General features: G+C 37.0%; 1 protein-coding gene across 2 annotated transcripts in view; it reads left to right on the top strand.

The window, feature by feature from the left end:
• ITGA8 (integrin subunit alpha 8) overlaps window positions 1-16,554 on the top strand; it is a 107,491-nt gene that overhangs the window by 37,042 nt on the left and 53,895 nt on the right. For both annotated transcript variants that reach the window (XM_065831106.2, XM_065831105.2), the window contains exons 14-20: window positions 3,764-3,809; window positions 5,847-5,954; window positions 9,792-9,847; window positions 10,341-10,495; window positions 11,610-11,747; window positions 12,214-12,281; window positions 13,573-13,720. In XM_065831106.2, the coding sequence (XP_065687178.1) occupies window positions 3,764-3,809; window positions 5,847-5,954; window positions 9,792-9,847; window positions 10,341-10,495; window positions 11,610-11,747; window positions 12,214-12,281; window positions 13,573-13,720 (719 nt within the window). The remainder of the gene's footprint in view (window positions 1-3,763; window positions 3,810-5,846; window positions 5,955-9,791; window positions 9,848-10,340; window positions 10,496-11,609; window positions 11,748-12,213; window positions 12,282-13,572; window positions 13,721-16,554) is intronic.

Here is a 16,554-nt window from a genome sequence, read left to right as displayed (position 1 = left end):
GGTCCAGGTAAAGAGACCAGCTTACAAAATCTGGAGTGCCTTTCATTGCCATCTATGGATACTCTTTTCTTGACTATTTATAACAGTTTTATCTCATAAAATGGATTTTCTTCATCAAAAAACATCTTGCAAGCCTTCCCTTCAGAGCAAAGTAAAGTTTAAAATAAACATTAGGATTTCTTAATTTTTCACAATTCCCCTTGACTTCAGTTGAGTATTATACATGCCAAAGACACTTGTTTCAGGATTAAGCCCTGTGAACTCCAGCAACTGGGACTTTAGTGCACACGACCCTCAAGCTGTGTTGAAATGCAAGTTGAAAATTCCTTCAAAATCACTCCATGTTTCTTTTCTTAGCTTTTGCAGAGTGATTGTGACCCCACAGATCATTTATTCCACAACAGTAACGAGGCAGAAACACACGGCTGCTGTTACCAGCCCCTCCTTAAAGATATCTGCTTCTGTGAAGGGTAACAGCTGATAAAGGATCTTCTCCATGAGATGACACAGGCAAAGTGGTTATTTACTTCAATCTATGAGGTCATTCATCCTCTTGAAAACATGAATTATGAGAAAAGGAGGAAGATTTTGTGATTCTAATACTTCTCTCTCCTTCATTCTCTATTTATACACTCTTTCATCTGGGCTTGAAAAAAAGCCCTCACAAATGCTAGGGAGCAAAGGTTTTCATACACTTTCCTTCAGGCTCTGTTTCAGAGTAGTTAAGCTGGCCTTTTTTGCTATGTAATTCCAAATTGCTTGTTAAACCCTTATTTTTCACCTAGTGACCTTTGCATCAATGACAAGCAATGAATAGAGACAACTTCTCTCTATTTTTAGGAGGGGAAAGTTGCCAGACTTCAAATAATTTAGACATCTCACGCATTTTTTCACAGAAATTATTCATAACTTTTCTTCTGCAGAACACACAACAAATTCAAAACTTCTGCTTATAAAAGTGCTCTGATTTGAGATGTATTCAAATCTCATGGATTCACATCAATGTCAGAATTTTTTTTTTCCAATGATGGGTGTAATAGTTGCACTCCACAAGGCAATGAAAGAAAGAAGAAATAAAACTACTGCTCTGTGACAGAACAAGTAGAAGCAAAGTGAAGTCCCTAATGCATCTTCCAGTTAATACTCTGCTTGAATATATAATGACTTGGTCATGTGGACATGTGAAGGGAAAAGTAAAAGCTTTCAAAGGAGAGCAGGATGAACACAGTCCTGGCTGCCCATAGTTTATGCTGAAATAGAGCCTTTGTGATGATACCATGACTGACTGTCCTCATCTTTTTCACTGCATTTCCAAACCTGGCTGAGGTGGCAATGCAGAAAGACTGCTCATGGAAAACCAGTCTTTTGGTGGCTGTGACCTATCATTGCTCCTCTAGACCCTCCGTTCTTTTTACCTTCAGATTGAAACAGTCTGCATTTTATTAAGCATACTCAAGTTGTGTGTTCAAGCTTCCCCTTGTGCCCCTGAAGAGTCAGAGTGCTTTATTTTTTAACAAAAGATCAGATTGTGAGATTACGACAAGACCAGGATCTGGATGAGTCTTGGATATCTACCTGGTTAGTCTCTGCCATAACATAGTCCTGTACTGAAACCTTTTGAGTTATCAAGTCTAGTACGAAACAGGACGTCCTGAATTAAGTCTGTTGCAGGATTTATAAAGAGCATCCAGCTGGGAACAACAGAGCAGAAACCGCTTCCTTCTTGTCTTTCATCTTCTGTTCATAACAAGTTTCCTTTTCCTTTAAAACAGCACCAACAAAATAAACCAAACCAAACAAACAAACAAACAAACAAACAAAAAGTCAAACACACACAAACCAAAACAAGCAAAACCACCAAAAAAAGCAAAACAAAATATTGAATCTGTTACTGTGGGTGCTGCTATCAGGGATCTGCTAGGGAAAATTCTGCCATGTGTTCTGTGTAGCCTTTATGGTAATGGCTATGTCTCAATCAGTTGTTTATTTAAGCAAAAAATATCTTTTGGGTTTGGTACTGTGTGTAATTTGTCTATAAAAGCTGCTAATGAAAAGGACTCATAAATGTCCCAAAAAGGAGAGAGAAACAACACTCATTTTCTTCTGCTATTTAAAGTGTTCCTGACCCTGCAGCATATTTCTCTAAGGCCAATGGAAACAGAAAAATGTAAATGTTGTACAAAAAGAGAATCAGACCCATAAACTGTCCATGCCTGCTCCTATTAGGACATCATTTAATGGAATTCATTGTAGGACAGGCTGTTGCCCATGTGGAGTACTTGTTTAAACTTGTGAAATCCTGACCATCTGAAAGGCAGACAGAGCGCTGGAAAATTCGCTGCCAGACCTGTCCCAAACCCACCCAGCTAATCAGCATCAAAGCTTTGTATTTGCATCATGCTCAATCACTTCAGGGCTTCACAAGCAAACCAGTGCTCAGACTATGGAAGCAGCAAGTCAGCTCTTTCCTTTTCCTGAACTTTCCTCCATTGATCTTTTTTCCTCACTACTTGGCTCCAGCTTTTCTCTAGTAAGCCTGAGTGATCCACCAGCCATTCTGCATCTTTATAGATAGTTCTGTGTGGTGACTCCAGGCAAAAAAACATTTGGGCCTGTAGGTTCCTAAACCAGGCCAGTGTCCAGTAACAAAGATGTGCCCAAGGTCCAGCGTGGTGTTTGTGTTGTTGACTCCATCTGTTCCAGATGGTGACTGGAGGGGAAAAAGATGGCTTTAGGCAAATAACTGTTGAATGCTTTAGCATATGCTGCTGTAACACTGAAAACATGAGAAACTCTGAGGTCAGCCACCCTCTCACCTGTGCATTGCATTTATGTACACAGAGATGAAATGCTGAAGTTAGTGAACAAAATACTTAAAACTACTCAAAACACAAAGTAGGATGGGGAGGATTGTCAGGATGGAACACCATAAATTTTCAACGTGACCTGTATGAGAGTGATGACAAAGTGGTTTGCTTCTCTGTGTGTAATGGGCAATTAATGGTTTGCTGGAGAGGGTCCAGCGTAGGGCAACAAAGATGATTAAGGGAGTGGAGCACCTCCCTTATGAAGAAAGGCTGAGGGAGCTGGGGCTCTTTAGCTTGGAGAAGAGGAGACTGAGGGGTGACCTTATTAATGCTTATAAATATATAAAGGGTGAGTGCCACGAGGATGGAGCCAGGCTCTTCTCAGTGGCAAACAATGATAGGACAAGGGGTAATGGGATCAAGCTGGAACACAAGAGGTTCCACTTAAATTTGAGAAAAAACTTCTTCACAGTGAGGGTGACAGAGCACTGGAACAGGCTGCCCAGGGAGGTTGTGGAGTCTCCTTCTCTGGAGACATTCAGAACCAGCCTGGACATGTTGCTGTGCAACCTCACTTAGGCGTTCCTGCTCCAGCAGGGGGATTGGACTAGATGATCTTTTGAGGTCCCTTCCAATCCCTAACATACTGTGATACTGTGAAATAAAATGTATAGGGTTTTCCCCTTTAATACAAGTTGGAGAGAAGTGAGATTGTGGTATGGGTGATCTTGTGTTAAATAGACTGGCACTTAGTGGATACAACGAAGAAATTCATAAGCCCATCTCTCATAATGTGAAATGTTTTCTTTCACGTACACTCGTGAAAAAATTATGTAGAAATTATGACATTTGTTTTATGTTTACTGCGTTCTTAATATAAATAATCTAATTAAGGCTGGTAAAAAATGTATGAGAGGCTTTTATATAGTTCTTCTGAAGCTGTTTTGTTTTTCCAGATTTAATTGTAGGCGCATTTGGAGCTGGAAAAGCAGTTGTTTATAGGTAAGTGGCAAATACAATGGATTTTTCATTTTACAGCTTTGGAGGATGATCTGCAAATAAACAAACCGCACATTTCTGTGCTTCCCTGGTGCAAAGTGTAGAAGATGCTCATTACAGATGATAAAATCAGCATCTTGTGAGAAACAAATGCTTTTTTCCCATGCTCAAAACTTGTAATTTTCAATGAAAATTTCCATGCTTAGTCTAAGCTCAAGAAATCTCTTTTGGAATGTTTGACTTCTCAGTTAATTTTTAATGAAACAAGAAGAGAAAATGGTATGTTTTCTACCTTTAAAGCCATGTCACACACATTCCTATACAGTCAAAAAGTTCGTGCAGCTCATCAGGGAGAAATTTAAAAAGCAAAACATTGAAAGTTGATTTCTTTATTAGGGAATGGTACTAGTTGGAAATTTTCCAGTGACTCTTTCAGAGGTCATATACATTAAGACATGAACTATTTATTGAAAATAAAGATGGCAGCTTTTAGCTTCAGTTTACAAAATATATGTGAGATCCCATTTTGCAAATCTCAGAGTTACTGCTGACTACGGATTTTCCCTAAATGGACTGTTTGATTAGGGGTATAAATTAAAACTACCAAATATATAAACAAAAATCTGCTGCTGCCTTCTTAGTCCCCCCATGCTGACAGTTCTTTGCATCTAAAGATTTACCATCCATTGCTGCAACAATGTGGTCATATTTCTTGATTCCTGTCTTCTTGTCTGTATTCCCAACAGTACCTGACTGAGAGACGGTATGTTCTGCTTCCCTTCTGAATGTTTGTCAAAGCATAAGAATTTTGTAAAACAGGATAGTTAGCTCATTTTAGTGAACACTGTAGGTGCAGTGAGTAGACCTGGTTTTCCTACTGCCTTGTTGAAGAACCATGCAAATCCTTTGTGATGCATCACTTTGCAGTGATGAAGGACTGCACAGGAGGTGAAACACTGGAGAATTAGATCTAGTGTATACTTTAGATAGCAATAAAAATGTGTTCTATTTCATTTAAGAAAGTAAATAGCAGGAGGCCCTCAGTCTTTCCATTTCCTGGCCAGAGTGTATCAAATATGCAACACGTCATATTGGAGAAACAGAATTTTTTATTCACTGAAATTTGCTAGAAAAAAGGTTTTCCCTATTGGACAAAAATGAAAGTAATCTTATTTTTTAATGTCTTGCTGAAGTAGTATAGAGCAGTATTCATAAAAGCTTAGCTGTGGATTAAAATTTGATTAGAGTAATTTTGTAAGAAGCTGGTTTTGCCAGAATTATGTAAGTTACTGTAAAATAGTACTGCTGTCTTAAAAAAATATAGACCCTTTCTTGTTTTCATTTGTTTTCTACCTTGCTCTTGGCTATTGATTTTCTTATTACTTAATAACAGATTGTTATTCAGAGGGATGGTTCCCATCACTACAGCTATATATTCACATACTCTGCAGAATCTTGTGATGATTATTCCTGGTTTCCAAAGTCAGTTTTCTCAAGACATGTCAGACAGAGCTGACTGTGCTATTGGATCAAGATGTTCTAGATCAACTTCTACTTTAACCAAATTGTGTTCTTTTTTAAGAGTCTTAAACAGAGATAGCAAGTCCAAGATGTCACTGTTAATGGAGACAGTATAAAACAAATCTGTCAGTATAAAATAATGGCCAAAGGGCTGCTGTAAATCCCCAAAAGCAAACTGTCCCTTTGTGAAAACCCAGTGTGATGAAGTGCACCTGATATGCCTCTGTCCCAGGACACACCTACTGTTAACTTGTAGGATACTGTTTCAGTGATGCTGTTAACCTGTGTTTTTTCTGTGAAGAACTTTCAAAATGTCGTAGTAGGAGGTATCCCAGTTTCTGACCAAAATAAAAAAGAGAAGTTCTTTTGGGTAGGACCAGCGTTGTAAAAGCATTTTCTCCCAAGTAACACTACATTTCCAGCATCTTTGTGGCCACCTCAGTTAAGTGTTTTCTCTGCTGTGACTTAGGTACTAACGTGCTCCTTCTGTATGCAGTGAACCTTGTTTCTGTCCCCCAGAGCCAGACCTGTTGTGACAGTGAATGCTCAGCTCATTCTGAACCCCATGATTGTGAATCCAGACAATAAAACTTGTCAGCTCCCTGGCTCTCAGCTTTTGGTGGCCTGGTAAGTTCATGATTAAACAAAAAACATCTTCATCCTCTTTCTCAGATAACTTCCTATTCCTAACTTTTTCTTGCACCTTTTTGTTCAATGTGCTAAAAGAAAAAATTGAAACAGGCTATCTGAAAAACCTATATAGGACAGAGTTCTTTTTGAAATCTTCCAGTACTTCACAGATTCTCAGAATGAAGTAGCTAAAAGTTGAGTCCATCGGTACACTGAGTCTCCTTCTGCATGGGGGGCTGCTCCGTGTCTCTCAGGATCGAGCTGCGAATTCATATACAGTGTTTGGATGAATGAAACAGGAAACAGCTAGAACAGACCAAACATAGAAACATTGATCTGTCAAAACGTACATCTTTGTTGTAACAGTGAAAGTGATGCGAAGAGCTGGTGGGCCCACCTTTTTTGTTAGAGAAAGAGAAAGATCAGTCTGTCATAAAAGAGAGAGATCTCTGGCTGGCCGTCCTGAGAGCAGAGCACAGGATGTTGTTTCTGGCTGCTATTGGTCAGAGGAAAGCTTTGTTTTAATGCATGGTACAGGACAATGTTACATATATCTTTAAAAAAGAAACCCTCCACCACAGTGGCATTCAACTTTGAAAAGAAAAAGTACATTCAAAAACAAGAAGCTAATTAAAACTATTTAAGATCATTTACAAATATGAAATGCTTGCAGGATAGTTGGAGACTGACTAGTAGCACAAAATACCACAGAAAGGCACATTTACTGCACTAGAGAAAAAAAGTCGTCACTTAGAAAGGACCCCAGGGACAGATAATAAAAGAGGCTATTGCAAATACATAAGATACTGTTTAAAAGTGGAAATCATAACAAATGAGGAAACTAAAAACAAAACAGAACATAAACATGTGCAAGTTGAATATAAAATACCATTAAGTCCTGCCAGAGAGACTGTGAGGAACAGTTTTCTAAGACAAAAACTAGTCATATCATTTTATTGAAGCACCTTAGAAGCAGAAAGCCTGCCAGGACTTGAGCTGGATGAAAAGAATATCAAGGTGTAAAGGAGGACTCCGTAAGATAAGGTCACTGCAGAATTTTTTCACTGCTTCTAAACCAGAGGTGGTCAGAGGGATTTCCCACACTGGAGGCATTCTTCATAGGAGATGAGTTTTAAAAATCATCTCAAATGTAAGAGTCAGCAAAAGAGGTTTTAGAACAAATTGATAAATATGAAGCATAGAACATAATCATGACCAGAAGCAGTTTATTTAAGAGTCAGGAAGAAACTCAGCTCTGATGCACTTCAACCACAAAATATATGGGCTTTCAGTGCATTTGATACAATTTGTGACCCAGGAAGTTCCTAAATCTACCAGCTGTGAAAATCTAGGATGAGGCTGTTAAGAGGTTTTCACTATTGCTCTGTTCTTTTACACTTTATAGAACTTCTCGTATTTATCATAATGTTCCTCATTTATATGCCCTGTGTGGAAAATCGCCTACCTACAGAGCAATGTGGAATGCACTCAGTAGGACTATGCAGTCCCAGAACTTTATGAAGCTTTGACCTTTTTGGAAGATCTGTCCTGATTTTTTAATCCAAGCACCTTTTGTTTTAATAGTTGATATAAAAAAGAGTTTACAATATCAACATGGGCTGAAGCCTGTTCATTGTTCCAAATTATGTTTTTTCAGAAGTTCAGTTTTTAACACTTTTTAAGAATGCTTTGTGCCACAATGGAAAAATTTTCAAAACCATAATGTTTACCATTGGTGTACTGAAAGAAAAAAATTGGGTTTTGCACAGGAAAAAGAAACAAAAACATCTCTGTTAAAAAAGTATTCCTGCTGTGAGATGTTGTTTAAAAAGGGGAGAAAAAAACAAAGTATGCTCCTTTAACATGTATTTTTTTCATCACTTTTCGTTTTTGTTTTACAGTAAGCCAGAAGATGTTTGGTTCATATCTACAAGAGTTTTAATATTAGCATAATTTAATTTCTGTCTCTTTATTCTAAAATAGTCTTCCCTAAAGGTTTAGTTTCTATTACAAAATGACGGAAGAGCAGCTGCTATTTTCCATGCAGTAATTTTTCTGCTTGGTTGATATAAGCTTGTATTGTACATATGAAAACAATTACTAGGGAAACTCCAACAGGCAAAGAATTCCTCAGTCCCATGGGACAAATTTCTGTATCTCTTAGCCAGCTGTGGAACTTGTATAAAGTGTCTACTGGCTGACACTGCAAAGTTAGAATGAAAGGAAACCTCCTACCAGAAAAGTTTCAGGAAGTGTGTGTATATGAATAATGTGGATTATTGAACATTTTTGAGCATTAGGAAAATGTTATTTTTACCATGATAAAAATTGGAACACTGAAGCACAGAGGAATCATGTACAAAAAGTCATTTTTATGCATAGTCCTAAGAGTGTTGTCTAGAAATACATAATTCTTTCTCTGCTATGTTTAAAATGTGGCTATTTATGAGTTCTGAAAACTTAAACATTTGGAACTAATTCTGAAACTTTGTAGCTATGAAATAAAATGATAGAACACTTTTTTTTTTAAGGTGTGAATGATACAGTTTAATTTCTGTAAAAGGAGGTAAATAAATAAAACATTTACATTTGTCAGAAACTGTTTCCACATCGTAGGATTTATTAAGTCCAAGACGGGGTTCCAGCTATCAAGAAACCTAATTTATCTCTGCATGGGTGTTTTTATTACCATCCGAGATCTGATTATCCACTAGCTACTTTGCTACTACTTAGTGCTTAAATTATATCTGCAAATTTTGTTTACTCCACCTTTCCCTAACTTAAGGTAGTGTGCAAATATTGTTACTTCCATTTGTCAGAGGAGCAAGTCGTCAGAGAAGTTACATGACTTACCAAAAATCAAGTAGCACACAAGCGTCCAATCATGATGAAAAGTCAATTTGCGCAATACATTTCTGATCCTTAAGTTCCTACTATCAAAAAAGGATTTGGAAAAAAATTGTCATTCTTTTATCTCTAAATATGTTCTTATTAAAACAGTATTAAAATACTTGTCATCTTGAGTCAGCTAGATTCAGTAAAGGAAGCATTTCTACATACACTTCAGAAAAAGCTGAATACCAAAGTCCTGACAAAAATATAAAATTCAAAAATAATAATATGTCAGCCCTTCCTAACTGCATAGTTTGGCAAGCATTAGAGCATCATAAAGAAGTATGTTGACTTACTTTTCTATGGCAGTTCATGAGTTTACATTTGAGAAAATAGACTTTTATGCTGTGACATGCAAGACTGGCCTGTGAGGCCTGATGTCTAAATTGCACTGATGCAATTACACAAGATTTTCTCATTTTTGTTGTTCTTGTCCTTGTGTATTAGGAAACCATCAGTTCTTCATGTGTTAACTCATAATTGTAAAGAAGTAGGAATATGACTAAATTTACAATTTCTGCGTGGAACGTGAATCAACATCCATAGTGTCATTTGAAGGCTACAGTTAAGTGAGGTTTAATGGCATAAGAAAGGACTTCTGCAGACAGCCTCACACAAAGGGGGTTTGCTGAAGCTCAACATAAGGAAGGCAACTTTGCTGATAGTATTACAAGTGTGATCTCTGTAGGTTATCTCAAGAATTAGCGGGAACAGATACTTTTCTCCATATCTGTCCCAAGAAGATATTCAGATCCTTTGATTATTATTGGAGCATAGGAGACTTGCTAACTGAGGGAATATCTTAGGTAAATAAATACAGATCTCAGTGAACATCTTTTTAAGAAAAGGAAAGGAAAACTTGGAAGGGATTACTTGGGAACTGCTGATTCCCAGGTCAGATCTCTTTCTGCTAATAATTACTCCTTCTGTTTTTATATTTAGCTTTACTATAAGAGTCTGCGCAGACTTTGAAGGTCAAAGTATTTCATATGAGATAGGTAAGAAATGTTTTATATTCTTATAATTTACCATGTCCCACTCCATTTCAGATGTATTTTTTTTCTTACACCTTGAAAGTTAATAGGAGTGAGATACTCCTAAGGCAAGAAAATACAGTGAAAAAGATATAGATATAACATAGAGCTTGTATTATTCATTTCGAGGATTTTTGATTCAGTTTAAACCATTTTGCAAATAAAACCATGAACATACCCCATCGAAGAATGTTCTGTTTTGAAACAACAACAACAAATGGAAAGAGATGGACGTCCCATACATGTCTGATCTGTAAATGAAGTTAGAAAGCTTAAATTACATGTATTCCGTACTTTGGATCAAAAACTAGTGTGCTGCTAAACGGGGGGCGCTTAAAGCATGGATTAGTTTTACCTGGAAGACTTTGTTAGAGTATTTATGATATATAATTAATGGTTTACTATTTTTTCTTTCCACATCAAATAAATAAATAATATATCTACTTGTATCCTTTAGTGCTGAAAGGTGAATTGCAATTAGATTCATTGAAACAGAAAGGAGCTGTCAAGAGGACCCTCTTATTTGATTATCATCAGTCACATCATTACTTCTCCATTGTGATGGAAAGACAAAAACAGCTCCATTGCCAGGACTTTCTTGTTTATCTCAGAGTAAGTTGTTTAAAATATTCTGGACTGTCGTCATCATTTGAATAGTATCAGGGATTTAAAGATAATAGTAAAAAAGGGAGCTACTGCAAAAGGAAGAACAATTTTCATTGTTCTTAGATCCCAAAATTACGGAAATGTGAGATGAGAAATGCCTCACTGGGGTGTCCAGAACATTCTTCTACCCAGGCAAAATTTCCCATGTAAATCTTTGGCTCATCTTTTGTCAATGAAAACATAAAAGAAAGACTTCCTTTGAAGAAGAGCGTACAGTTCCTCTGTATACAAATACACTCATGCAGCACTCTTCTGGAAACTCTGATTAAATACTGCATCTCCTGATACAAAAAGGCAAGATTGCTCACGCTATAGTATTCACAGTGGAATAATCAACTAAGCATGTTAAATGTCATGCCAATTCATTTTCAAAAGATATTTTAAAGGAGTGTCACCAGCAATATTGACCTAAAAATTATATATTTTTTAAGTATCTTTAGGTTATTTTAAATGGTTTTAGAACTGTGGAACTGAAGTTATGAAGGAGAAAGGGTCATTGGAGCACCTGGAATTACCTCATACAATTGAAGCAGATTCCAAGGCTGGTCCTGGAAGTACAGTGGGAGGTGAAATGGAGGAGTCTCAATCAGTATGGAAGGGAATCTGTAGGGTATTAAGGTGGTGGGGTTTTACCATTGCTAATCCATATAAATTATTGGTTATGGAACAAGCCAACAATATTACCTCCACAAATCCACACATGTCCTCCTTCCATTCCAAAAGGAAGGAGGACAGTAGCTGATAGGAGTTGGTTCTGTGTGTCTCTCTTAAACAGCTTCATTTTTGGCTAATGCTTAGAAAAAAATCTGAGTCCACTCAGCTCAACCAGCTTCTTCCAGATGTGGGGCTGTGGAGGCAATGTGTTCTGGGCATTCCAGTTAATGGTGAGTCACTTTACTTTCCTAATGACATTACATATGGCCAGAATTTGACCAGCAACTGTCAAAGACCATATCTTTACCTTCAATAAAGACTGAAGTGTGAATCTGTTGCCATACCATACTAATCTGAACTAATTATATTAAATCATTGGTTTTTATTATGTGATTGTCACTCACAGGATGAAACAGAATTTAGAGATAAATTATCTCCCATCAATATAAACTTGAATTATAGTTTGGATGAATCCAGTTTTGAAGATAGCTTGTCTGTGAAGCCAATATTGAACTATTACCAGAAAAGCTCGTTAACAGAACAGGTACGAATTTTGCATGCCATTTTCAATATATAAATGTGAAAGCATTTACAAATTCTGTGTGTGTCATCTTCCTTAAAAGAAAATATCATGTCCAGAAATTACACAACAAGGATTTAATTAATTCAGAATGTAAATTGAATATAAATATAGAACGAGGCAGGCCTTTAAAGGATTTCCAAAACTTTGTTGTGTTCATACAAAACTGTGAAAATATCGCATTCTAGAATATGGAAACCAAGTTAGTGTGGGAAAGAGCCTGAAAGATATTGTTCTGCTAAGGATATGGTTGACAGTCTAAATAGTCTCCAACAGTACTCAGGTGGAAAGGAACTTGTGGAAAGGAGAAAGACATTAATTCACCAGGGCAGGGCTAGTGATATTTAAGATATTTAACTTAGTGATATCTAATGAAGTGATTTGGACTTCGAAGCATGTACTAACTGTATTTTTTTTTACAACAATACAGGCTTATATTCTGGTCGACTGTGGGGAGGACAACTTGTGCATTCCTGACTTGCAGCTTTCTGCTATGCCGTAAGTTAAATAAAATAAATGATGCTGTATATAGCAAAATCCAGACACTTCTAACTGCTTTAACAGAACAAAACATATAGAACACAGTTCTGTTGTTTGGTATAGCTACTCATTCCTACCTGATTTCCAGATTTTAATTTGTGCATCCATTTCATCTAGAAAACCAAGAAATGGAGAAATATACACTTAAAAATGTATCTTTGTCAAACACTTTCCGATGTTTAATGGTTATCATAGAAAATAAGGTTTGCAGGTGTTTGTTAGGAGTGATTCTAGTTCTCTGAATGCCACAGATTCAAAGAATGTTAGGGATTGGAAGGGACCTCGAAAGATCATCTAGTCCAATCCCCCTGCCGGAGCAGGAACGCCTAGATGAGGTTACACAGGAAGGTGTCCAGGTGGGTTTTGAATATCTCCAGAGAAGGAGACTCCACAACCTCCCTGAGCAGCCTGTTCCAGTGTCTGTCACCCTCACTGAAAAGAAGTTTCTTCTCATATTTAAGTGGAACCTCCAGTTTGTTCCCATTGCTCCTTGTCTTATCATTGGTTGTCACCGAGAAGAGCCTGGCTCCATCCTCATGACACTCACCCCTTATATATTTATAAACATTAATGAGGTCACCCCTCAGTCAAGAGATACTACAAATTTTTGTTCAAAGGAGATTCTAAGTTTGTTTATTTCAGTGTGCCAGTTACTTTGAGCTTGGGACACAGTTCTCCTGAACTCAGTATACAGTGAACAGATGAATCTCAGAATAAAAGAATTTCAAAACATGGCAACAGTTCCTCCTGTGGAGGGAGGAATATACCAAGCAGGTCAAGTGTGGAACCTCTGACAGTTGTCTATGCCATCAAAATCAGGACATAGGTGGGAAAGGAAAGGGCACAGTGCCCTTGCAGGTCTCAGGAAATCTTCTGTCATGGTTCATTTTACAATAGACACAAGGGGAAAACTGGAATTCTACCACCTTTGTGCCCTCCAGAAAACAGTGCTGATGGGAACCCTGTGGCAAGTAATTTCTCCACTAGATACTTCTTTCTTGTTAGAAAGTAGTCAGGCTCTGAAATTTTATACAACTAACTTTTGAGTTCTGTAGTAGTCCACTATGATTGTCCATGGTGCTGGCATAGTTTTCCATGAGGTCACTTTTTATGGAAATTTTTTTATTCTGTATTCACAAAATATTTTCCAGAACAGATACTATGAGAGCAAAACGTTCTTCTTCTTTATTCATACAAAAATCATAATTGTGCGTGTTTTAGCTCCTGACAAGTAGTATGTTCTATGTAGAGATAAAGATCAGCTAATAATTGGAGAAGAAAACTTTATCATGCTCATGATAAATCCAAGGAACGATGGGGAAGGAGCCTATGAAGCTGAGCTACATATAAGGATTCCGCCTGAAGCAGATTACACTGGGGTTGAACGCAACAACAAGGTAAATGAAAATCAAAATATTAGCAATAATAAAGCAGAAGAACTGAGAGCGAGGTTAACCTATGTAGGCTATACGAGCTGAAAGCAGCAAGTAGAGAGGTGTCTCTTAGGAAGGGAGATTCTACCGACTCTCAGCTATCCTTCCTCACACAATCCAGGCTAAAGATTAGATGTGCGACCAGAAGATGGCAAGGTCAGGACCATTCTGTTCAGAGCCAGCTCAGGTCCAGCTTCTTGCTGTTAACTTAGTTGTAATACTAGATAAATACTGTCACATTCGTCCCAGGGCTAGAGGTATTCACATCATTCAGATTTTGAACCAGTAAACCCTACCAATAGCAGGGAGTGATAGTGCAGAATCCCCTGAGTGCTCTCAACCTTGGATCCTGTGGTCTCAGCTCTCATCAGAGGTAATGAGCCCTGTGGGACCCCAGACACCTGGACACCTCTGTCTTGTACTCCCAGAACTCCAGTGTTTTACCGTTATTAAGATATCCTAAATAGTTGAACATAAATTGTAGTTTAAATGTGACAAAGTTGATTTCCTTTGTAGTCAATTATTTGATCTTATGGGTAGGCCAAAATAGTAGTAATAATGTAAAATGTGTTGATGTTCACAGAAGGACAAATATTGACTGAAGTCCTGCTGAGCTGTACTGAACAAAGTGTGTTTCCTTTTTGGGTCTGTTTGTTTTTTAAGAGCAAAGACGAAACACTATCCTGCAAACAAGCAGAGTGTTCATGTATTCTCTGTTGGACAGCAAGTCTGAATCCCCTCATCTGCACATAAGTCTCCCAAGCTGCTGCAACATGAGCTTGTGTTTTCCTGTCAGTGCCTGGAATGTTCAGAAGGGCCTCAAGGGTGAGAGTGGGAGAAAGCAAGTTAATTTCCTTTCTGAAGGCAAATGTTTTTAAGGAAGCTGAAAGTAACTTACAAGGTATTTCCTTATTCTCCTTCTGTCAGTGTCTTTATTAAGGGGCTTTTCACCCAGTTTGAAAAAAAAATGACAAGAATTAATGATGTCACTGAAGATGAGAATATGGAAATTTCCTGCAACCTCACTTCTAAGGAGCATATCTTTATACACAAAACAAATAAGTAAAGACACCAGCTACTTTCTGTTGTCTCTTTCTCTTTTTCTCGTAGCATAGCCTCTGGTTTTTTGGACTGTGATCTATAGAACTTAACTCCTCTTCAATATACTACACCTGGTTATATTTTTCCTGTGTTGCTCTTTAGAAATCTTCGGCTGTTCTTTTCGCCATTACCAAGGATGTCAGGGGAGGCACTTATTCCAAACCCTACAGCACACATTAGCACATATCTATCGTTTGGATGGACGGAAGTTACTCAGGGTTTTTCGTTATTTTAGGAAAAATTGTATTTCATAGTGCCAGCATGGTAGACTCATGGGGAAAGGAAGGGAAAAAAGAGGTGGGAGATTCTGGTTTTTTAGAAGAATAAGAAGAAGGTAGAAAGGGTTGGCAAAGAGTGTTACTGTTCTTTCTATTTTGAAAATAAATTTTTAAAATCCCAGGAAACATAATGCAACTTTTTCATTTTCTTCAGTTTTTGCAGAAGATGAAATACATTTTTGACAAGTCAAATTCTGAATCCTTCTGGATTTATAGAAAAATTGCCTTCATTTTGCCTTCATGTATTTAGTTCACTACAAAACATACTTTATTTCATATTCTCTTATTTTTCATACTTATTCCATTCAAAGAGATGTCATCATGTTCCTTCTCAGAAGGATCAAGACATTAGTCCTGCTATCTGTGTCACTCTTAGTATCTTCCCTTATGCTTTGCCAGTACATTTTCTATAAGGATTACATATAGTGCTGAAAGCAAGTTTATTCTTTCTATTGTTTTTAAACTTTAAATATATATTTTTAAAACTATAGTCTTCATGATATTATAGTTGCATTAAATAAATAAAAAAAAATCATTTCTAAGTGTATTTGGAATTGGAGTTTTCTTTAAAAAGACAAAGCTAAAACTTGCTGGTGTTTAACTGCTGATGGAGGTTGCCTCTTGTATGTATTCAGTTGTTTTTCTACTGTCATATGTCTGTCATATGTCATATGTCTACTGTCATATGTCACCTAAAACTGCTGTGAATATGAGAAAGAGGAATATTCAATCTTTGTATTTTAAAAAGAAAATTTAGAATGTAAAACCACATTTTAAAACTCAGACATTCTTTTATATCCTCCCTGTTATGTTTTCTTATTTAATTCAATCTGTCTGCATGTACAAATTACATAATTAGACCGCTAAAAATAAGAATTAGCTGGGTTTTTTTCAATTTTTTTTCCTCAGAGTCATCAGAATCTTTGGTATTAGAGGTCCATGTGTTACCAGAATGACAAAATTCTTAGAGGTCATAGTATAAATGAATAGAAATTAAAGAGAGGCTCAATTAATTCAACCTATAGGGCTTTAAAAAATATGGTCATTTGAACCATTTGACAAGAACACAGAAGAAATTATTACACTGGTATGCAGTAAACACTGAGGTATAAAAAAAAAGATCTCTTGGTCTGTGGGTACTTTGAGGCTTTAATACAGAGTGTTTTCAGCAGACAGGTGGGTTTGTGGTAGAATCTGTTGCAATTATGCTCTTACAGCTCTGCACTGAGGATTTCTTTGACTGTTCAATGCATCACTGTTTGCAGACCTCTGTGTAGTTGTTTTTCTCCAAACTGCAGAATTCCTTGTATTGAGGCAGAGATAATACTCACCTCAGAGCCAGCAAAATAGGTAGACTGAGAGCAGAATAAATTAAATGTAATGATCAAAAAAAAAAAAACCTCAATACATTTCTGATGA

Source organism: Patagioenas fasciata, chromosome 2 (genome assembly GCF_037038585.1).
Source record: "Patagioenas fasciata isolate bPatFas1 chromosome 2, bPatFas1.hap1, whole genome shotgun sequence".
NCBI lineage: Eukaryota > Metazoa > Chordata > Aves > Columbiformes > Columbidae > Patagioenas > Patagioenas fasciata.
This window is presented reverse-complemented; position numbering and strand designations above follow the sequence as displayed.